The sequence below is a fragment of the Chiloscyllium punctatum genome, chromosome 41 (genome assembly GCF_047496795.1).
Source record: "Chiloscyllium punctatum isolate Juve2018m chromosome 41, sChiPun1.3, whole genome shotgun sequence".
Classification (NCBI taxonomy): domain Eukaryota; kingdom Metazoa; phylum Chordata; class Chondrichthyes; order Orectolobiformes; family Hemiscylliidae; genus Chiloscyllium; species Chiloscyllium punctatum.
Genome location: NC_092779.1, coordinates 46,794,829 through 46,819,803, shown reverse-complemented (window position 1 = coordinate 46,819,803; position 24,975 = coordinate 46,794,829). Strand labels below are relative to the sequence as shown.

Sequence of the window (24,975 nt, the reverse complement as noted above, 5' to 3'; positions counted from 1 at the left end):
ACAAGGTCCAATAACTAGGACATAATGATATCCACATTAAGATTACTCAAAAAGACAGTTTTTGATAATGACAAATAATAAAAACATAAGAAAACTTATACTGTAACAGCCATCTCCAGGACACCAGGCATAAGCAACAGGGTACAGGTGTCTAGCACAGTCTATCCCTGTTGCACAGAAGGGAAGGGGCAAGAGAAGCAGAGCATTAGTCATTGGGGAGTCCACAGTTAGGGGGACAGAGAGGAGAATCTGTGGGAACAAGACAGAGTCACGGTTGGTGTGTTGCCTCCCAGGTGCCAGGGTTTTCGGATTGTGTTTTCAGGATCCTTCAGGGGGGCAGGGAGCAGGTCCAAGTCATGGTCCAGATAGGCACCAATGACACAGGTAGGAAGAGAGATGGGGATTTAAGGCAGAAATTCAGGGAGCAAGGATGGAAGCATAGAACAAGGACAAACAGTTGTTATCTCTGGTTTATTGTCCATGCCACATGCTGGCGAGGTGAGGAATAGGGAGACAGAGGAGTTGAACTGTGGCTACAGGAATGGTGCAGGAGGGAAGGTTTTGGATTCCTGGATAATTGGGGCTCATTCTAGGGTGCGTGGGACCTCTACAAACAGGCTGGTCTTCACCTGAACCAGAGGGGTTCCTGTGGGGGAAATTTAATAATGCTCTTCAGATGGGTTTAAAACTAATTCAGCAGGCTGATGGGAACCCAAACTATAATTAAAGTATACAGGAGATGGATTAGGGAGATCTGAAATAAGATTTCAGGATCGCAAAAGGGCACCGGCAAGCTTGAAGTTGGTTTGAAGTGTGTCTATTTCAACACCAGGAGCATCCAGAATAAGGTGGGTGAACTTGCAGTATGGGTCGGTAGCTGGGATTTTGATGTTATGGCCACTTCAGAGACATGGATAGATAAAGGACAGCAATGGTTGTTGTAGGTTCCAGGATTTAGATGTTTCAGTAAGAACAGAAAAGATGGTAAAAGAGGGAGGGGTGTGGCATTGTTAGTCAAGGTTGGTATTATGGTGGCAGAAAGGATGTTTGAGGACTCGTCAATTGAGGTAGTATGGGCTGAGATTAGAAACAGGAAAGGAGATGTCACTCTGTTGGGAGTTTTCTATAGGCCTCCAAATAGTTCCAGAGATGTAGAGGAAAGGATAGCAAAGACGATTCTGGATAGGAGCGAGAATGACAGGGTAGTTGTAATGGGGGACTTCAACTTACCAAATATTGACTGGAAATACTATAGTTCAAGTCATATAGATGAGTCAGTTTTTATCCAATGTGTGCAGGAGGGTTTTCTGACACAGTATGTAGACAGGCCAACAAGGGGCGAGGCCACATTAGATTTGGTACTGAGTAATGAATCTGGCCAGGTGTTAAATTTGGAGGTAGGTGAGCACTTTGGTGATAGTGACCACAATTCAGTTATGTTTACTTTCGCGATGGAAAGGGATAGGTATACACTAGAGGGCAAGAGCTACAGCTGGGGAAAGGCAATTATGATGCGATTAGACAAGATTTAGGATGCACAGGTTGGGGAAAGAAACTGCAGGGGATGGGCACAATAGAAATGTGGAGCTTATTCAAGGAACAGCTACTGCAAGTCCTTGCTAAGTATGTACCTGTCAGGCAGGGAGGAAGTTGTCAAGCGCAGGAGCTGTGGTTTACTAAAGAAGTTGAATCATTTGCCAAGAGGAAGAAAAAGGGTTATGTTAGAATGAGATGTGAAGGCTCAGTTAGGGTGATTGAGAGTTACAAGGTAGCCAGGAATGATCTAAAGAGATAGCTAAGACGAGAGAGGAGGGAACATGAGAAGTTGTTGGTGGATAGGATCAGGGAAAACCCAAAAGCTTTCTATAAGTATATAAGGGGTACAAGAGTGACTAGAGTAAAATTAAGAACAGGGCCAATTAAGAACAGTCATGGGAAGTTGTGCATGGAGTCAGAGGAGATGGGGGAAGCACTACATGAATACATTTAATCAGTACTCACATGGGAAAAAGACAATGTGGTCGATGAGAATACTGAGATACAGACTACTAGATTAATCCGGAATAAGGTATACAAGGAGGTGGTGTTAGCAATTCTGGAAAGTGTGAAAATAGATAAGACCCCTGGGCCAGGTGGGATTTATTCTAGGATTGTCTGGGAAGCCAAGGAGGAGATCGCCAAACCTTTGGCTTTGATCTTTATGTCATCATTGTATACAAGAATAGTAGCAGAAGGCTGGAGGATAGCAAATGTTGTTCCCTTGTTCAAGAAAGGGAGTAGAGACAATGCTGGTAATTATAGGCCAGTGAGCCTTATTTCAGTTGTGGTTAAAATGTTGGAAAAGATTATAAGAGTTAGGATTTATAATCATCTAGAGAGGACTAAGTTTATTAGGGATAGTCAACGCGGTTTTGTGAAGGGTAGGTTATGGCTCACAAATCTTATTGAGTTCTTTGAGAAGGTGACCAAACAGGAGGATGAGGTTAAAGCAGTTGATGTAATGTATATCTGTAAGATGTTTGATAAGGTTCCCCACAGTAGGCTACTGCACAAAATATGGGGGCATGGATTGAGGGTGATTTAACAGTTTGGATCAGAAATTGGCTAGCTGAAAGAAGACAGAGGGTGGTGGCTGATGTGAAATGTTCATCCTGGAGGTCAGTTACTGGGGGTGAAACGCAAGGATCTGTTTTGGGTCCACTGTTGTTTTATCATTTTTATAAATGACCTGGATAAGGGTATAGAAGGGTGAGTAGTAAATTTGCAGACGACACGAAGGTCGATAGAGTTGTGGATAATGACAAGGATATTGTAGGTTACAGATGTATATGGATAAGCTGCAGAGCTGGGTTGAGAGATGGCAAATGGAGTTTAATGCTGAAAAGTGAGAGGTGATTCACTTTGGAAGAAGTAATAGGAATGCAGAGTACTGGGGAAATGGTAATATTCTTAGTAGTTTAGATGAGCAGAGAGATCTCTAGATCCCTGAAAGTTGCCACCAGGTTGATAGGGCTGTGAAGAAGGCATACAGTGTGTTAGCTTTTATTGACAGAGGGATTGAATTTCAGAACAATGAGGTCATGCTGCAGCTGTACAAAACTCGGGTGCGGCCGCACTTGGGAGTATTGCATACAGTTTTGGTCACCGCATTATAGGAAGGATGTGAAAGCTTTGGAAAGGATTCACAGGAGATTTACAAGGATGTTGCCGGGTAATGAAGGGAAGATCTTAAGAGGAAAGGTTGAGGGACTTGAGGTTGTTTTTGTTAGAGAGAAGAAGTTTGAGAGGTAAATTAATTGAGACATGTGATAATCAGAGGGTTAGATAGGGTGGACAATGAGAGACTTTTTCCTTGGATGGTGATGGCTAACATAAAGGGGCATAGCTTCAAATTGAACAGTGATAGATATAGGACAGCTGTCAGATGTTGTTTCTTTACGCAGAGAGTAGTAGGGGTGTGTAACGCATTTCCCGCAACAGTTCTTAATTTGTCAATTTTACAGGCATTTAAATGGTCATTGGATAGACATATGGACAAGAATGGAATAGTGTAGGTTAGATGGGCTTCAGATTGGTTTCACAGGGCAGCGCAACATTAAGGACCAAGAGCTGTAATGTTCTATGTTCTGTATTCTACATTGACATTCACTTTCACCAACCCCTGGACAAAATCTAAATGTCATTCCGATTAAATCATGTTTGCACCTACTGGTGGAAGACTGTATAAATAAGATTGCTTTTTTTAATTACGTTGCGACACCAGGCTTTAGCAATGTTGTAATTTCCTCGCATATTCTATTTCTCCATGCAAAATGCAAACCGGTGGCCCCAACTAGGGTGGAACTACAAGGAAAATATTCACAAATAAATGATTTTAAAATTTTACTGTCATAATATCAAAGTCTATAAATCAAACTAAAGCTGAATCTGTTCATACATGTAAATAGTACAAACACAACACTATTCACATGAAGCTAAAACATGCTCTCACATTGCATAGTGCTCTGACTCAAAGTTCGATCCCAAGATTTAAAAAAAGTAATAACGTTTAATAATTAAAAACATGATGATTCACCATATGGCCCTGGAGAAATTGTGAATCATGTCACAACCAGCCAGCAGAGTGGGGAATTCTATTGTTGTTTTGAACAGTTCAAACCTCAGATATAAAGCTACAAACTGCAGTAGTGTTGTTTTTATATTCTCATGGGATTTATTGATATTGATCATTTTTGCCAATCCCAATTTACCTTGCAGGCAGATAGTATGATGCTGGAATCAAGTGTACCCCAAGGCAGGAGTGGTGGCAGTTTCCCTTTCTTGCAGGATAATTCAAACAGTTGTATTTGTGTAACAATTCTGAAGCTATAAACTATGTAGTGGGCGTGTTCTTTCGGTGTATTGCCAAAACGAAAGAAGAACGGATTACTGAACAGGCTTCAGGACAAATATGGGAACGAAAGGTAGTTAAATTGCCAGAAGGCAAGAAGTGATGTTCCGAAAGTACCAGTGCTGTCCATAATGTATGCTAAGTACTTAAATTTTTCCAGAGCAAATAACCTCAGCTGTCAATTCCTTCCTGATAACACACTTCTGGAACCAGCCTTGTCTATTTTCTCTGCAGTTTCCCCAATGCTTCGATATCCTTATTATAGGGGTGGGTAAGCTCAGTTGGCAGGAGGACAGGTTTGCGATGCAGACAAACAAAAACAATTTCTGAATTTATGGATGACAAAATTTTGGAAGGGGTTAGGAGGAGATAGAAAATACTGAGGAGGAATACAAATAATTACCGGGCATTAACAAACTTGCAGAATAGGCAAACAACTGGTGCATGAAGTTCAGCACAGATAAATGAGGGAGTACTTTGGAAAAATGGGAAATTAATATCTTACTTGCAAGGTACAAAGCTAGCTGGTGTAACAGAATAAAAGGTCTCAGAACATTACACAAATCACTAAAAGTTGCAAAGTTTAGTAAGGCCATTAAAAAAAGGCAAGCTGAGCTCCAAGGTTTATTTCTCAAGGGACAGAATTGAAGAAAAGAGAGATGATAAACCTGGATCATACTTAAGACAACAGTGTGCTGTTGCAGTTGTCATAATATAAAGGTAAAGGTAAAGTCCTACCAGGAAATACTGCTCTCTCAGAGAAACATGACTGATGGTGGTTTAACCAGAGGGGCACCAGGCCCTGGGCAAGGGGAGAGGTTGAGAAGGAAAGTCCTTCATGGGGATTTAGTGCAGGAACTGAACACCAGCTGTTGGATTCACTCTGCATCACAAACCTGTCATCTAACCAACTGAGCTAACCAGCCCTTATTATAAAAAGGCATATTGAGACAGTGGAGAAAGGGCAGAGAAAATAAACAAGGTTCATTCCAGAAATGTGCTAAAATGAAGGCATTAACAGGTGATTGTATTTACTCTGGGAAAGTGAAGGCTGAGGGGTGACCTAATAGGGTTGTCAAAACGAGAAAAGCTTTTAGCAACATGGATACAATAACAATATTTCCTTGAGGGGTAGAATATCACTGAAGGTGCCAACATTAGACAGCAACCAAAAAAGAAAATCACGTTAAAAATTCACAAGATGATTTTTTTTGCCCATGAGTGGTGAGAACATGGAACACTCTGTCCAAAGGAGGTATTGAACCAAATAATACAAAAGCATTTAAAGGAAAACAGGACAACCATATGACAGAGTAGGAGTAAAATGATTATATTGGTAGAGTTAGATGAAAAAAAGGTGAGGTTTGAGTGGAGCTTCGCTAGTTGGGCCTATATACATCTTCCAGTTGCATACTGTACATTTGTACAACAGTTTTGGTTTTCAAAATGCTAAAGCAGAAGTAGAAGACAATCTAATACCTTGCAAAATCTCAGGTTACATGTCATTAAGACATGAAAGCAGACCATAAACTGTTTAAAAACTAATTTTAAACACACAAACTTTGCTGGACAAAATCAGGGTGCAATTACAGGATGCAAGCTGACTACAATTCTGGACTTTTTAAAAATAGGACAGAGTTTAGGCACCATCCTCCTGGAACTCACATCCTTGTAACTATGGGAACGTCGCAGTCAATAAATGAAAAAGCACTGCAGATGATGTGTTCCCCCCCCCAGCAGGGTATGGTACATAAAGAGCACTACTGAAACAGGTTATACCTCAAAAAAAAAGGCACCTACAGCACACGATCTAGCTCAGAAGATGAACAATAATTTTGATAAATAAAACAAAAGAACAGCGAATGCTGGAAATCTGAAACAAAACAGAAAACTCGGCAGGTGTACTGGCACCTGTGGCGGGAAAACAGTGTTTACAATTGAATTCCACTGGCCCTTCTTCAAAACCGAAGAGTGGTTTTGACCAGGACTGAAACTGCCCCAGTAACTAAAATGACTAACCCAGAAACCCTGTCACATAATAAAAACTTCACTGATCTCTGAAAGTTTTATTTGTGATTCCTGGATCCTCTTGCTTAAATCTGACAAGAGTCTGTTTGTTGTTAACATTCAGGTTGCTAATATTTTAACCAGATGGCAGAAAATCTGTTAGTTTTTAACCATACAAGTGAGTTGAGTCCATATGATCAACAAAAGACACAAGACCATCTGAAAACGTAGCCTAACTCCCAAATGTCGATTCAGCTGACCACCCCCCCCTACTTATTTCTCATATTTCCAATTACAACTCTCCTGGACCCAAACGGATACCCCACTATCTCCTTGCATCTACTTGCACCTCGGCTCTACTGCAGACCCAATTTATCCTCCATCCCTCCCCAATCTGGACCTGGTTTGCCACAACTGTCCCCACTCTTAGTCTGCCCTCGAGGACCCCTCTCTCAGTCAAAACCCAATGTGCCTCTGCGCCCAACCCCCATTTCCGTGAAATTCAATCTGACAACTATCCTCTGCCAGACCCAATATCTCCCATTTATCCTGACCTATCCTAAACGATCAGTCACTTACCCAGCCTTTTGGCAACTTGCACCCTAACCCACCTGGTATCCAACCACCTGGCACCCTATTCCCCCAGCTTCATTTCCCCATTCCACTTGGCATCTTATCCATCTGGCAACCAGCCTCTTACACACTTGAAATCCTACCCACTTACCTATTTGGCATCCTAACCTCACATTTACTTCACAGTGAGAGCAGTGGCTGTGACTCTAGATCTTTAGGATTCAAAATACAGCAGCTGACTGTGATGAAAAAGGGGCATAGATTGACATCCGCCATTAAACAGTTCTGCACTATGAACGAATCATCAAAACAGAAGTATGGCTTTGCACTTCTGAAGAAGCTGTGATCAGACTCTCATTGTGAGCCATGCAGGGCCCTCATTTCATAAAAACAAATCGGCATGAGACTGCCATTTCTCGGAAAGTCTGGCTCCAAAAATCCCAACGTATTCAAATTGAAGAATAGATAAACTTATTCATATTAGTGTCCTTTGTCAATGTTAAAATACTTAGCAACTCAGAATCATAAAGCAGAGAAGAGGCCCTTTGGCCCACCAAACCTGCACTGAAAAAACTACTCTAAATCTACACAGGCCCCACTTTCCAGCACCTGACCCACAGTCTCAAATATTATAACATTTCAAGTGCTCATCCAAGAACTTGTTAAAGGCAGCGAAGTTTCTCACCTCGAGTACCCTCCCAGGCAGTGCATTCCAGCTTCCCATCATTCTCTGGGTGAAGAAAACATCTCTTCCAATTCCCTTTATACTTTTTACCTGTCCCCTTAAATAAATGCCCCCTCGTTACTGACCCCTTAACTATGCGTAACAACTACTTCCTATCCAACCTTTTCACACTCCTCAATCTTATACACCTCAATCAGGTCATAGCTAAACTGCTCCATCCAGTATATCTCTCCTGCACTCCCTCCAGTGTAATCACATCCTTCCTGCAGTGTGCTGACCAGGATTGCATACTGTATTCCAGCGAAAACTTATCCAAAGTCCTTTACAGCTCCAAACAAACCATCCCTGCTCTTTTAATCTATGCATAATTGATAAAGGCAAATGATTCTTATTCCTTAACTACCCTATTAACTTGTCCTGCCACCTTCAGTGACCTTTCAAGATCCCACTGAGCTTCCTAGTATCCTACCATTCGAGTATTCCCTTGTCTTGTTACTTCTTCAAAGGTGCATCACTCTTACTTTTCCAGGTTAAATTCCATCTGCCACTAATCTACCCATCTGTCTATATCTTCTTGGAACCTAAGCCATTCTTCCGCAGTGTCAACCACCTGGCCAATCTTCATCATCCGGAACCATACTTATCATTCGCCCTTAGTTCCTACTATATCATTTATACATATCACAATCAATAACAGGACACAGCACTGATCGCTGTGGTATGTCATTGGACACCGACCTCCAGGTACACAAAAAAAAAGCCCTGTACCACCACACTCGGTCTCCTGCCACTCAGCCAATTGTGGAGCCAACTTACCCTGGACTCATATGCTTTTACCTTCTTTATCAATGTCCCAAGTGGGGCCATGTCAAAGCTTTGCTGAAATCTATATAAACTACATCAATTGTACTACCCTTATCTACACAGCTTGTCACCTCCACAAAAAATTCAGTTCAATTTATTGGGCATAACCTCCCTCCTAGAAAGCCATACTGAGTAACACGGTTCAAACTTTGCCTCCCCAAATCGTCTTCAGAATCGTCTCAATAAATTTCTCTAACACTGATTAGAAACTTACTGGTTTATTTCTACTGCCCTTCTTGAAAAGTGGAACCACATTAGTTGTCCTCCTATCTTCTGGCACCTCCCCTGTGACCAGAGAGGAATAAAAAATTTAGGTCAGACTCCCTGTAATTTCCATCCTCATTTCCCAAACGATTTGGGATACAACAAATCTGGAACCAGGAACTGTCCAATTATAAGCCCACTAAAACCTCCACGATTTCCTCCCTCTCTATGTCAAATTGCTCAAGAGTCTCAGTTCCTCTTGCCACATTCTGTACCAACACCCTCCAATTCCTGACTTGAGACAGGTATGAAGTTCTCATTTGACACACTTCCAATGTCTTCCAGCTCCACAGAGATTGCCCCCTTGGTCCGTTATAGATCCTACTCCTTTTCCTGGTTATCCACTTCCCTTGATATACTTATGGAATATTTTGAGACTCCCTAATTTTACCTGTCAGCGTTGTTTCATGCACAATTTTTGCTCTTCTAATTCTTTTCTTACTATCCCCCCCTGCACATGCTATACTACAACTGAGCCTCCACTGACTTGCTCCTTTTGTATTTGTTCAAAGGCTCTCTTTTCCTTCTTATCCTAGACATTTAAGATTCCCCAGGCTTAATGCCCCCACATTTTACCCTAAAGAGGATAGGTTGAGCCTGTGCACTCTAATTTTTAACACCTTCTCACTCTTCTGCTTCAGATTTATTCACAAGGACTGTTCCGAGTCTACTTTGGCCAGAGTCTGCCCTATTTAAATTAAATCCACCTTCCCCGAAATCAATAACTTTTTCTTTCGCAGTCCATCTTTTTCCCTTTCCATAACAAACTTAAAACTTAGTGCTGTGGTCGCTATCCCAAAAGCACACTCCCACTGCCCCCTCTATCACCTGCCTGGCTTGCTTTCCCATAATTAATTCAATCACTGCACAGTCCCTTGATGCACCTTCTACACATTGATATGAAAAGCTCACCTAAATACATTTCAAGAAATGAGCACCTCAAACACTTTACAGTATGACTGTCAACAATTAAAATTGGGGAAGTTGAAATCCCCGAACATAATTACTCTGTTGCAACACATTTCAGTGAATTGTCTACCTATCTGCTCCTCTCCTGCCTGACTGTTTGGAGTGTACAATACACATCCAGCACTGCGACTACTCCCTTTTAATTCCAAGACTGCCATTTTGAAAACCTTTCCAAATATCATCCCTCTTTATGGACTCCTTAATTAATAGCGTGACACCATCTCCTATTTCACATCCTTCCCTGTCCTGCCTCAAGAATTTCATGTTCTGTCCTGGAATTGTGAGCTTTCATTCATGCCCCTCCCTTAACACATTTTTGTGATGGCAACCTCACAATTCCATGTATAAATCCATGCCCTTAACTCATCTGTCTTACCTAGAATGCTTCTAGCACCATAGGATATTTAGCCTCATCTTACTCCCCTTGAAATTCAACATGGTTGAACACCTTCTGCCTTGGTTCCTTTACTAAAGTGTGTTGCGTTCCTGTTGAACACTGAGTCACCTCCACCTGCCAAACTAGTTTAAATTAAAGCACTTGCAAACTCATCCATAAGGATCTTGGCTCCATTCTGGTTCAGATACAGACCATCCCACTTGTACTTGCCCAAAAATGTTTCCAGTGATCTCGGAATCTCAAGCTCTCCCTTCCTGCATTAACTCTTGATTTATGCATTCATCTGCTTTATTCTCCTATTTTTGGAAGCCATAGTATGCGGTACTGGCAGTAATCCAAAGATTATAACCTTTGAGATCTTGCCATTTAATCTATTGCCTTGCCGAGTTGAGCCTGCCTGAATATAAGCTCTGACTGTAAAGAAACTTCATTGGACACCATTTTACTGGACTCTGACAATCTGTGAATTAATATCCATATCTTTACTTTTCACATTTTAAATCAACTTTCCTATCCCTTTATGCTTGTGTGCCAAAGGGTGTACATTCTGTAACTGGCCACAAGTATGAGAATTTAAAATACCCGGAGGTGTAGACAACCATTTAACTATGTTTATTATTCAATATAAGGATTCGTTAAAAAACAAATTTGTGTTAAATTTATTTTAGTATGAACCATATTTACACAACCTTCTGTATGGGTAATTCATCCCTTGCTTGCATGTATCTGAAAGACCAGAGATTCACTTACACAAATATAACGTAACAGGGGAAGACAAGGCCAACAATATAGACTAAACTTTGTTGAGTGAGTGAGTGAGTGAGTGAGTGAGTGAGTGAGTGAGTGAGTGAGTGAGAGAGAGAGATACAGAGAGAGAGAGAAAGAAAGAGAGAGAGAGAGAGAGAGAGAGATATGAAATAGATTCCATGAATATAGACAAGTGAACAAGTAAAAAAAAAGCTAAGATTGTGAAAGGCCCAACGTCCCCCCTCTCTCAGTAGATTGCCTGCACAGGTAGTACTATTGTGGAATCACATTATGTTGTACACTTTGAAAATGTTCATTCATTTATGTGGTTTGATTCTTCATCTGGTGACTGCAACAGCTCAAAAGTGCAGCATCAGGCGTTTGATGAGCAGGACAAGGGCATTTTAAAAGAACATTAAATTAGAATGTGCTTATGACATGGAAACATTATATCCTAAGTGAAAATGGCGGGACTTGTTCATTAAATACTGCACTCCAACTAGAATCTATTCTGCAGTTTTTAGTTATTGCGCTCACATCTTGATGAAATCGTACACAATTGTGTGCTATTACACCTGTGAGGAATGCAAGAGGCAATCCAAAATCTATTTTTACAGTCGTTTCACTGGCCGGATTCCCCAAAAGAGGCCATTTCCAAACACAAGAAATACAATGATCCTGAAAACAAAACAATAGACTGTACTTGTCCAACTCTGAGCAACATTTCCCTATTACAGTTAGCTCACAGAATCAAGGTCAGTTTTCCTTTGCTGAGTAATTCACTTGTCCAAAAGGGACCTGCTTGTTCTCGTTCACACCAAAGGCTATTAGGCAGGTTCAGCAAGCAATTAGAATGGCAGATAGTAGATTGGCCTTCAATTCAAGATGATACAAGTACATGAGTAAAGGAGTTTTGCTGCAGTTGTATGGAGCCTTTGTGAGACCCATTTATCTGAAGAGGGATATGCTTAACAAGGAGAGAGAGCTACTACCTTTAAGCAGATGAAATTGCTGAGTGACAGGCAGAGAGAGAAAGAGAGTGAGCAAGAGAGAGAGAGAACAAGAGAGAGAGTGAGAGAGAAAGAGACAGGAAAAAGGGCGGGGGGGGAGAAGAGAGAGAGAGAAAGACAGAGCGAGAGAGTAAGAGAGCGAGAAAAAGTGGGGGAGAGAGGGGACAGAGAAAGAGAGAGATAGAGAGACGGGGAGGGGAAGAGACAGGCAGAGAGAGGAGAGAGAGAGAGGAAGAAAAAAGGGATAAAGAAAGAGGAGGAGAAAAGGAGGGGAACCAGAAGTGGAGGGGTTGGGGTAGGGGATGGAAGAGAGAGACAGAGAGAGACAGGAGGAAGAGGGAGACAGAGAGAAATAAACAGACAGACACAGAAGGTATTGACTGACCAATGATCTACTTAAGCTAGCAAGCATAAGGGTAGTGGATGAATATGACTTGACGCGAGTTAAGGCAGAGACATTACACACATTTATTCATAGCCATTAATTTAATTAATTACATTTGCATTCCCATCAGCCACATGTGGAGCAGCAATCAACAAGCCCAATGGTTGAACTGTACAGCCCAAACAGTGTAATGCAGGGCAAAGTGAAATCATAATCAAGGTGCCCTCCGTCTGGTGAAACCATTATTTGTGCACTATATCTAATGCTGGTCTAAGCAATAAGGAATTACTCCAGAAACCTGGGCTTTTCACCCTCAAAAAGCCACACATAAAATGAATTTGGCAATAAAATGGTCAAAAATGCCAAGATTATGTGCTTACATGTTAATTTAATTAACAATTATTTGTCAGAGTTGAGTGTTACAAACGGAGACAATTTGATGTTACTCCATCAAATGGATGGACACTCCAAAACCATGTTACATGTTTACCCTTAAGCTATTAACGCTAAGGAATAATTGTTTTGTAGTTTTATGCCTAACTCGTTGGTTAAAGTTAAAAATCACACAACACCATGTTACAGTCCACCAGGTTTAATTGGAAGCACTAGCTTTTGGAATGTTGCTCCTTCAACATGTTGCGCCTTCAGGTGGTTGTGAAGCAGGATCATAAGGCACAGAATTTGCATCAAAAGATCACAGTGATACAATAATACATTGAACAAACCTAGTTGAACAATCTTGGTTTGTTCAACACTTCTATCTTTTGCTATAAATTCTGTGTCTTATGGTCCTGCTTCATAACCACCTAATGAAGGAGCAACATTCCGAAAGCTTGTGCTTCCAATTAAACCTGGCGGACTACAACTTGATGTTGTGTGATTTTTAAACTTTGTCCACCCCAGTCCAACACCTGCACCTCCACATCATTGTTATTAAAAGCCAGTTGGAGTTTAATTTATTTTGAAACATGAGGAGGGTAGGAACAGCTGGGTCCATTTTCTTTAGTGGTGCCATATCCAAATTGTGACCATTTGGAGATGGGAAAACCCACCTCAGACAGTTTGAGTGGGGCATCAAATGGTTTCAACACAATAAAATTAAATTGGGCTCTTTCCACACTTTCAGAATTGTGGGCGCAGAAGGTGGTTATTTAGCACATTGTGCTTTTTTGCCAACTGTTTCAACTGTACGTACGAAACAAAAAAACTCAAAGAACTGCAGATGCTGGAAATCCGAAACAAAATCAGAAGTTAATCAGATATCATGGCGCTACCCACCCCCCACCCCCCCTTCAGTTGGAATTAGAAAACATTCCATTTTGCTTGCAAGTTCCACTCCGCTCTCACTTTCACCTGGTCCATCTCTCACTTCTCCCTTCCCTTCCTCGATATCTCTGTTTCCATTTCTGGGAATACGCTGGCCACCAATATCCACTACAAACCCACCAGATCTGACAGTTACCTCAACTATTTATCCTCACACCAGCTTCCTGTAAAGACTCTATTCCAATCTACCAGTTCCTCCATCTCATCTGTTCTGATGATGACAACTTCGACAACCTTTATCCTCAACCGTGGATTCCCCATCACTGTCCTCAGCCATCTTCCAAACTTTGGCCTTCACCCCCTCTCTTCCCTCCCACAAAAGTGATATGGTCCCTGCTGTCCTGACCAATCATCCCCCCAGCATTTACATCCAAAAGATGCCATTTTGGCCACCTCTAATGGGATTTCATCACCAGACACAAAATCCCCTCCCCTCCCTTGTCAGCATTCTGCACGGGCCATTCCCTCCAGAATGCCCTGGTCCACTCCCAACATTTCCCCACAGCACCTTCCCCTCCATCTGCAACTTGTAACACCTGCCCATTTATGTCTTCTCTCCTCAAAAGTATCCAAGGTCCCAGACACACCTTCCAATTGAAGCAGTGACTCACTTGCACTTCACAAAACATAATCTACTTTATTCACAGCTCGCAGCATGCTCTCCACTACACTGGGGAGACATAGTGTAGACCGAGTGACAGCTTTGCAGAACACCTACATTTTGCCTGCAAAAGTGGCCCTGAGCTTCCGATTGCCTGCCATTTCAACACACCATTCTGTTCTCTGGACAACATCTCTATCTCTGGATTGCTGAAGTGCTCACGCAAAACTCAGCGCAAACTGCAAGAACACCACCTCATTTTCTGCTTGGGAATCCTGCAACCGTCTAGATTCGATATCAAGTTCAATAATGTTAGCTTTTCCAGCAATTTCTAATTTTGTTAGTGCTTGATAGTGCTATCTGATTACTATAACTTGTCTGCTCTATGTACCAGACATACTTTTGCATAGAAGCTGGGGAATAAAGAGATTCAAATTAACCCATACTATTAATGACCCAAAGCTAGACCAGATGTAACTTATAACAGGGGTTCCTCAACCAGGATGATCTTAAGATGTCTGATTGAAGGGCTGGAAATTCCTTCATCCCCTTTTATTATTAAAAACTGAAATTAGTAAGTAATCTTCCATGACCAATATGAATTAATTATATTAGCTGGGCAGCTTCCCTGAAGCAACAAACAGCAGCAAGAGCACTCATGTTGATCTCACTAAGTTCAGATGCTACATTAACTGGGTACTTATATTACAGTGTGGAAACAAGACACTTCCACTTCAGCTGAATCAATTTTTGCTCATCACATTTGCCTGGAGATTATAAAAATGATTTAAAATGCAATACACAGCTTTTCGCCTTTTATTTTCGAGGCTATGAAACATTAACAATCTTTTTTTAGAAACTATATTATTATTCTGTGAGCAAAACTTTCATTCTGCAAAGATATTGTACCTCCAGATTTCAAAGGAAATCCTATTGGGTAGCCATGAGGAAAATTAGAAAACCAAAAAAAACACTTGTTCATGATGATATTGATGATCCAAATCTCTTATAATGATTAAAAGGACAAGTTAATATGTTTTACATGAGCAGAAGGAGTTTTTGTGCTTGTGTGCATTCAGTGTATTTCTGTCCTTTTTAACAACTTTCTCTCCTCCTCCCTCCTGACAGCACTGCCTTACAGCCTGTTGCATGCTACTTCTCCTGCTGATGTGAGCTGCAACTTTATTTTTAGCTCACTCCTGGGTTAAGAGCAGCATTGGCTTGATCAGCATTTCCTGATCATCCTTAGTTGCCCAGAGGGCATTTAAGAGGCAGCCACATTGCTGTGGGCCTGAAATCACATATTAGGACACATCAGGCAAGGATAGCAGATTTCCCTCCCTGAAGGACGTTAATAAACCAAACAAGCTTTTAATGACAATTGACAGTGGTTACAAAATTGGCCAACAGCTTCTTCCAAATTTTCATTGAATTCAAATTTCGCCAGCTGCCATGGTGGGTTTTGAACCGGTATCCGCAGAATACCTTTGCTCCAGAAATATTGCCAGGACATCTCCATCTCCCTTACATTAGCTGGACTTGGAACGACAGCCTTCTGACAAAGATACAGTATACTGAGCATAACTGACATTTCTTACACTTCCCACGGTTAAGAACATACAATAGATATTAGTGAAATAAATAAAACTAATGATGTATTTACACTGTCGTTACAAATTTAAATTGTCCCATACACATAAAAGTGTGCTTTAATAGAATGTTCACTTTGAGGAACTACATGCTATGTTTTGGTATGATATGCCTACTCCTGGATTAATATTCATTTCTTCCCATTAAAGATTAGAACATGTTATTTACATAATTACTGCAGCATCATTATGTCATTTTATGTACAGCAGAGAGCCTTGATCTTCTACTGGAAACAGCATTTATTTTTATTGGTCCATCAGTCAAATATTTTTGGCGACTTTATGACAATTATAACTTGGAAGTCAATGAATGAATCATAAATGTTTTTTAAACCGCTATAAAGGAACAGATCATTCCATGTGAGGTACATCATCTGACCTGGATAACCACAGAACTACATTACTACTCTAGTATAGATACACCCTAATATGCAATAATTTTACAAGCAAACAGGAAAATACAGAAATACATACTGATGCTACTTATTTACTGAGTGAACGAGGACTGTAGTTCACATTTGACAAAAGGGATGTCACAACACTGATGGAGATATTCCCAGATAAAGCAGCAAATACCCCAAATAAGTGGTTCCCATTTTTTGCCATAGGAATGCCCAAGGCAGTTACAGGTCATTCTGGTACAATGCATTTCGTTGACATGAATTGGCTAAAAGGCGATTGATGAATTGTGGATGCTGTTTGGATAAAACCAACTTTATACTGAGCGGGTATAGCAACTTTCTATAGTGATCTTATGCAGCACAATTTTCTATAATGCGATTTTCCATAGCATGGGGTTTCACAGGAAGGCACGTTATAGCAGAATGACCTGGATCTGTTTTTCACAAATGGAAAAAGGTGGGAGGAAGACCAGGCATGATATTCCTGGGCACTGTCCAGTATTCAATTTACAGTTCCATGAACTTAACCCACGTTGTAGGGCCATATTTACAGTTGAAAAATGTGGCACGACCCTCAATGACATGGAAAATGAAGGTGAAGAAATTAGGGGGAAAACTAACAAAAATGGAAGCCAACAAGGAAATATAAGTTTTGTTTTAAATTATATGAAAGAAAGGAAACAGAACAAAACTTTGGTTAGAAAATTGAAGCTAAGCTAGCAAGATAGAAGTTTGAAAAATATCAAGGTTCTACAAATAGTAGAAATCCAAACTCCATTATAAAAGCCAAAAATGTTATGATTAGGCAGCAACTGTGGATTCAAGCACTGCTGCCCTACAAATGGTAACAATAAATTATATATTGGCATTTCATTTGTCATCAAGAAACAACAAGTTTCACTTTGATTTGTTTATTTTCTGTTCCTCAATTCAACCAGTTTTTAACCCAGCCGGAAATTGCTTGACCTCCATTTGTAATTCCAGTAAATACCTACAGGATTAACATCATTACAATTACAATGTCAAGATTGATTTCTCAGGATTACGGATAAGTGTTCTATAGAACAAAACTCACCTGTCCAGGCTTACAGCAACTTATTCCTTGAATCTCCAGATAGTTGAAAGTGAGTTCCAACTGCAAAATAAACAGGGGGGAAAAAAAGGCAAGATTATTGCATTATACATTACTACAATACTAAGGGCATATTGATCATTTAAAATTTTGTGTGAGCAGATACATATCACAGAGTTCAATAACTGTAATCTATTGCCACGCTTGCAAGTAACTCAAGCACAATTTACATTGTCTGACTCTGCATATACAGTATCTATATTGACTCCACAGATAAATACAGCAGGACAGACACTGTGCTGTTACCACAATATTTGCAAGTTTGCAGACAGCATTTCAATTTCAGGCATCTGCATCCCAAACAATTTTAGTTCAAAGCTGTTGATCTCAAATCCAAATTACAGACGAGAGGTATCAGGAAGGGGGAAAGAGTTATTGGTAGACTTCAATGGAGTAGATAGCAATGTCCCCTTGGTGAAGTTGAATACAAGACTTGGTCAATAGTCAGGGAGAGATGATGTTACTGCAAGACAGGCAGGCCTGGGGATTTACGACATAGTGATGAAGGAGTGTCAATCCTCAACTTTGACAAAAAAAGTGTGAAGTAGGTAGGTGCCTGTGTGGATGGGTAAACTGACCATAGTACCATGGTGCAGAAAACCATTCAAGTAGGTGAAGGAAAAACAGTGACAGAGAACAGTAAAATTCAAGGGATAGATGTGTTCTCTGGAGCCATGAATCATGGTTAACAAGGGGGTTGTGTTGCCTGCTAAGTACAAAGATTAAAGACATCTCTTTGCCACTGGAAGGGAACTCTGAAGTGAAAGGGGGAGGATTTAATTGTCATGGTCCACATGGGAACCAATTACATGGGTAATACAACGCATAATTTCCTGCTGACAGCATTTGAGGAATTTGGGTCCAAATTAAAAAGCAAAACCTGAGAGATAATGTTGGGTTTGAAACCCCAGGCATATTTCAATTCATGCAAAGTACAGCAAATAAGAGAACTGACCAGATGGCTCAAAGAGTGGTGTGGGAAGACAACTTCAGTTGTTACAGCACTAGCACAAAAACATGTGAAAGAGGGCACTAATCCATTGGTACAGATTCTACTGAAGCCAATATGGGAGCAATAGGCAAGCAAACTGTACACCATTGTCCCAGAATGGGGTTTTAAAGGGTGGCATGGTGACTCAGTGGTTAGCACTGCTGCCTCACAATGCCAGGGAACTGGGTTAGATTCCAGTCTCAGGTGATTGTTTGCACATTTTCCCAGTGTTTGCATGGGTTTCCTCCGGGTGCTCCGGTTTCCTCCCACAATTCAAAGATGTGCAGATCAGGTGAATGGGCCATGCTAAATTGCCCATAGTGTTAGGTGCATTAGTCAGAGGGAAATGGGTCTGGGTGGGTTACTCTTCAGTGGGTCGGTATGGACTTGTTGGGCCAAAGGGCTTGTTTCCACACTGTAGGGAATCTAACCTGAAAGGTAAACCACAGCAGGTAGAGTTACGGACAGTCATGTGATGGAAAATTAACAATCTAAAGAGAAAAGCCAAGGTAATAAAGTAGTTTAATAATTTGGTAAAGGGAAGCAGAGAAAAACAGGAATGAGTAATGCAAAATTATCACAAAATAACACAATAGTTAACATTCACTCGGGGGTTATTCTGCCCTTCTTGGCTGCTGGTTTTCCAAAGGCCGCCAGTCACCTGGTACCACGTCTGGGCCATCTCCCCATAGCCCTGCACATGCTTCCTTTTCACATAATAATCCAATCGCTCTTGAAAGCCTTGTCTGACCCTCCTCTATCATACTGTGAGGAAGTGCATCCCAGATCCCAGTGCCTTGTTGTATGAAAACACTTTTCCACATCACCAGCGCTCTTCCGTCAATTGCTCTGAAGCTGTACCTGTTTATTCTTCATCCATCCACCAAATGGGAACACTTCTTCCTCCCCATTTACCCCATCCAGACTCAGGACTTTGATATTTTTATTAAATCTCTCTTCAAGCTTCTCTTCTCTGTGAAATCCTCTACAACCTATCTACTTCAATGAAGCTCAGCATTCTTGGATAGTTCTCATGAATCTTCTCTCCTTTTTTAATGCCTTTTTGTCTGCTCTGAAATGTGATGCTTAGAACTGTACAGATGAGTCTGGACCTGTGTTTATATTGTCACTCTGCATTCTTTCTACCGAAGTGAATCCTTTGACACTGCTCTACCACTTGTCCACTCAGTCCATCAACCTTTCAATGCTGTTTTGAAGTTGATGTTATTCCCGCTGTTCAAGAGGCTTCCAAGTTTTCCAAAGATTAAAAGAACCAAGTCTACATATATTTTAGGTCAAGGGGCAAGGATCCTAACAATAAACACTTGGGAACCCCACTACAAACCTTCCTCCGGTCTGCAAACATCCATGACCCATCATTCTGTTTCCTTTTAGTCAATTTCACATCATTACTGTCCCTTTTATTCCATGAAATAGGAAGTTGTTCTGTTGTGTGGCACATTACATAATGCCTTTTGAAAGCCCAGGTATATCACTACAGCAATACCCTCATCAGCTCTCTTTTTTTATCTCATTAAAAAAAAATCTCAGTTAATTACTTTTATTATGTCAGCTTTCCTGAATTAACCCAGATACCCAAATGACTTTTTTCCTCAACTCATCTTTTATCGAAGTTGTCCCACGACTGAAGCTAGACTAACTGGCCTGTAATGTTGCAATAATCTTTATTCCCTGTTTTGAATAGGAGTATAACATTTGCAATTCCTCACTCCTTCAGTACCGCCAGAGCCTAAAGATGACTGAAAAGATGATGGCCAGGGCCTTTACAATTCCATTCTCATTTTGCTCAGTCAACTTGGGTGCATTTCATTGGGTCCTGATCTAGAAGACTGGAGGTTGGTAACATGGTGCCACTATTTAAGAAGGGTGGTAAGCACAAGCCAGAACTATAGACCAGTGAGCCAGATGTTGGTGGTGGACAAGTTGTTGGAGGGAGTCCTGAGGGATAGGAGGTACATATGTTTGGAAAGGCAAGGACTGATTAGGGATAGTCAGCCTGGCTTTGTGCGTGGGAAATCATGTCTCACAAACTTGATTGAGTTTTTTGAAGAAGTAACAAAGATGATTGATGAGGCCAGAGTGGTAGATGTGATCTATATGGACTTCAGTAAGGCGTTCAACAAGTTTCCCCATGGGAGACTGGTTAGCAAGGTTAGATCTCATGGAATACAGGCAGAACTAGCCATTTGGATACTGAACTGGCTCGATGTTAGAAGACGGAGGGTGGTGGTGGAGGAGGGTTGTTTTTCAGACTTGAGGCCTGTGACCAGTGGAGTGCCACAAGGATCAGTACTGGGTCCTCTACTTTTTTCATTTATATAAATGATTTGGATGCGAGCATAAGAAGTACAGTTAGTAAGTTTGCAGATGACACCAAAATTGGAGGTGGAGTGAACAGCAAAGAAGGTTACCTCAGATCACAACAGGAGCTTTACCTGATGGGCCAATGGGCTGAGAAGTGGCAGATGGAGTTTAATTTCGATAAATGCGAGATGCTGCATTTTGGAAAGCAAATCTTAGCAGCACTTATACACTTAATGGTAAAGTCCTAGGGAATGTTGCTGAACAAAGAGACCTTGGAGTGCAGGTTCATAGCTCCTTGAAAGTGGAGTCACAGGTAGATAGGATAGTGAAGAAGGCGTTTGGTATGTTTTCTTTTATTGATCAGTGTATTGAGTACAGGAGTTGGGAGGTCATGTTGCGGCTGTATAGGACATTGATTAGGCCACTGTTGGAATATTGTGTGCAATTCTGGTCTCCTTCCTATCAGAAAGATGTCGTGAAACCTGAATGGGTTCAGAAAAGATTTACAAAGATGTTGCCAATGTTAGAGAATTTGTGTTATAGGGAGAGGTTGAGTAGGCAGGGGCTGTTTTCCCTGGAACGTCAGAGGCTGAGGGGTGACCATATAGAGGTTTACAAAATTATGAGGGGCATGGATAGGATAAATAGACAATGTCTTTTCCCTGGGGTCGGGGAGTCCAGAACTAGAGGGCATAGGTTTAGGGTGAGAGGGGAAAGATATAAAAGAGACCAAAGGGGCAACTTTTTCATGCAGAGGGTGGTACGTGTATGGAATGAGTTGCCAGAGGATGTTGTGGAGGCTGTTACAATTGCAACATTTAAAAGGCATTTGGATAGGTACATGAATGGGAAGGGTTTGGAGGGATATGGGCCGGGTGCTGGCGGGTGGGGCTAGATCGGATCGGGATATCTGGTCGGCATGGACGGGTTGGACTGAAAGGTCTGTTTCCATGCTGTACATCTCTATGACGCCTTAGCAGCTTTAAGTATACGCAGCCTATCTAATATCTCTTCAATTTTAGTTCCTCAAGTGAATGAATTACTAACTCTTTTTTTCAGGACCTGCAAAGTATTGTCATCCTTAGTAAAGATGAATGCAAAATAATTATTTAATACCTCAGCTACACCCAATCCTCTACGTAAATCCCCTTTTTGGTTCCTATACTCCTCCTTTTATGATTTATATGCCTCGAGATGACATTAAAACTTTCTTTTTTGTTGGGAGCTGGTCTTTTATCATACCCATGTTGCTTTTCTGTCTTGCTTTTTCAATGTTGCTTTGAACCTTTTATATTCAACCAGTATCCTCTTGACACCTATCAGCAGCACACTTTTTCTTCTTAAGCTTTATCTTTTTCACATTCTAGACAGCTGTAGATTTGTTTGCCTACCCATTCACTTTGTGGGTTTATTCCTTGATTATGCTCAAGTGCTCTCATTTTAAAGGCAGACAATTGATGGTTGGCAGAAAAAAACTGAAACTTTGGATTTCAATTCATAGAATCAAATCCATTCATACCCCAGTAAGGCCAGTTTATCCTGGTTAACTAATCTTGGCCTGGATTGCACCTTGTTCTTTTCCACAGTCTCCTAAATGTCAAACTAAACATAGTGAAAATGAAAACTAAAGGCTTTTTGTTTAAATGTGCAAAGCATGGTTCATTACCATAAATAGTTATAGCAGAACACTAACATCACAAAGGTCTCAGGTTCAAACTGGGTACAGATCTGCATTAGCATTAGCAATCTATTGTCAACTAACACTGCTTGGATTCAAGGTGCGTTCTAGGTTGCGGTGTAGAAAAAAGCCAAAGCCAATGATTCAATGCAGCACTGAAGGACTGCTGTGTTTTCCGATGAGACAATAAATTGAAGCTTCAAATGTTTACTCAGGTGGATCTAGAGATCACATGGTGCTGCTTTGACAAAAAGCTAGAATATATCCCAAGTATATTCATTATTCAGATAATATCACAAAAACACTGATTACATTACTATCACTGTTAGTGAGAATTTACTATGTGCACATAGTTAAAAATCACAACACCAGGTTATAATTCAACACCAGGTTTATTTGGAAGCACTAGCTGTTGTAGTTCTGTTCGCCGAGCTGGGAATTTGTGTTGCAGATGTTTCGTCCCCTGTCTAGGTGACATCGTCAGTGCTTGGGAGCCTCCTGTGAAGCACTTCTGTGATCTTTCCTCCGGCATTTATAGTGGCCTGTCTCTGCCACTTCCGGTTGTCAGTTCCAGCTGTCCACTGCAGTGGCCGGTATATTGGGTCCAGGTCGATGTGTTTGTTGATAGAATCTGTGGATGAGAGCCATGCCTCTAGGAATTCCCTGACTGTTCTCTGTTTGGCTTGCCCTATAATAGTAGTGTTGTCCCAGTCGAATTCATGTTGCTTGTCATCTGAGTGTGTGGCTACTAAGGATAGCTGATCGTGTCGTTTCGTGGCTAGTTGGTGTTCATGGATACGGACCGTTAGCTGTCTTCCTGTTTGTCCTATGTCGTGTTTTGTGCAGTCCTTGCATGAGATTTTGTACACTACGTTGGTTTTGCTCATGCTGGGTATCGGGTCCTTTGTCCTGGTGAGCTGTTGTCTGAGAGTGGCTGTTGGTTTGTGAGCTGTTATGAGTCCTAGTGGTCGTAGTAGTCTGGCTGTCAGTTCAGAAATGCTCTTGATGTACGGTAACGTGACTAGTCCTTTGGGTTGTGGCATGTCCTCATTCCGTTGCCTTTCCCTTAGGCATCTGTTGATGAAATTGCAGGGGTATCCGTTTTTGGCGAATACATTGTATTCTTCTTCCTCAAGTATACAAGTATTCTTCTTCATCTTTTTGCAGTTCTGGTGTGCTGCAGTGTGTTGTGGCCCTTTTGAATAGTGTCTTGATGCAACTTTGTTTGTTTGTGTTGGAGTGGTTGCTTTCATAGTTCAGGACTTGGTCTGTGCGTGTGGCTTTCCTGTAAACCTTTGTGGTGAATTCTCCGTTCGGTGTTCTCTGTACCATCACGTCTAGGAATGGGAATTGGTTGTCCTTTTCTTCCTCTCTAGTGATTTGGATTCCTGTGAGTGTGGCGTTGATGATCCGGTGTGGGTTCTCTATTTCTGTGCTTTAATGATTACAAAGGTGTCATCTACACATCCGACCCAGGGTTTGGGTTGAACTTGCGGTAAGACTGTTTGTTCTAATAAAATCTAACAAAATCCCATACAAGGACTGCACAAAACACTACATAGGACAAACTGGAAGACAGCTAACGATCCGTATCCAAGAACACCAACTCGCCACGAAATGACACGACCAGCTATCCTTAGTAGCCACACACACGCAGATGACAAGCAACATGAGTTCAACTGGGACAATACTACTATTATAGGACAAGCCAAACAGAGAACAGCCAGGGAATTCCTAGATGCATGGCACTCATCCACAGATTCTATCAACAGACACATCAACCTGGACTCAATATACTGGCCACTGCAGCGGACAGCTGGAACTGACAACCGGAAGCAGCAGAGACAAACCACGATAAATGCCAGAGGAAACAACACAGAAGCGCTTCACAGGAGGCTCCCAAGCACTGAGGATGTCACCTAGACAGGGGACGAAACGTCTGCAACACAAATTCCCAGCTTGGCAAACAGAACCACAACAACGAGCACTCGAGCTACAAATCTTCTCACAACCTTTGGAAGCACTAGCTTTCGGAGTGCTGCTCCTTCATTGTGGAAAATAACCACAATCAACTGATGAAGGAGCAGCGCTCCGAAAGCTAGAACTTCCAAATAAACCTGTTGGACTCCAAGCTGGTGTTGTGTGAATTTTAACTTTGTCTAACCCAGTCCAACACTAGCATCTCCAAATCATGACTATGTGCATATGATTTGCCCCAATTCCTACATTACAACAAATGATTAGACTTCAGAAGTGTGTAACTACTTATAAAAAAAAAGTGTTTGGAGGTGTTGTGTGCTTTCGCAAAGAATGTCTGACCTTCGTCCTGTTTATAAACCATCCAAACCATCTTTGCAATAGCAATAATCGTTTTAGATCTGACTGCCAGTACAAAGACATGGCCATAAGGTGAACAAAATTTTAAAATAAACAAGTTTCAAAAAGACTAACAAAATGGAAAAGGAACTGTGCTGTCATAATAAAGGATGACTTAGAAACATTAATAAGAAGTAAGTTTAACTCAGAAGACAAATCAATATGGACGGAGACTGAGAATAACAAGAGTCAGAGAATGCTGGTG

The 24,975-nt window shown here is 41.2% G+C and overlaps 1 protein-coding gene across 8 annotated transcripts in view; it reads right to left on the bottom strand.

Moving 5' to 3' along the window:
* LOC140465031 (F-actin-uncapping protein LRRC16A-like) overlaps positions 1 to 24,975 on the bottom strand; it is a 470,304-nt gene that overhangs the window by 305,982 nt on the left and 139,347 nt on the right. For all 8 annotated transcript variants that reach the window (XM_072560843.1, XM_072560842.1, XM_072560840.1 and 5 more), the window contains exon 4: positions 17,344 to 17,403. In XM_072560843.1, coding sequence (XP_072416944.1) covers positions 17,344 to 17,403 — 60 coding nt within the window. The remainder of the gene's footprint in view (positions 1 to 17,343; positions 17,404 to 24,975) is intronic.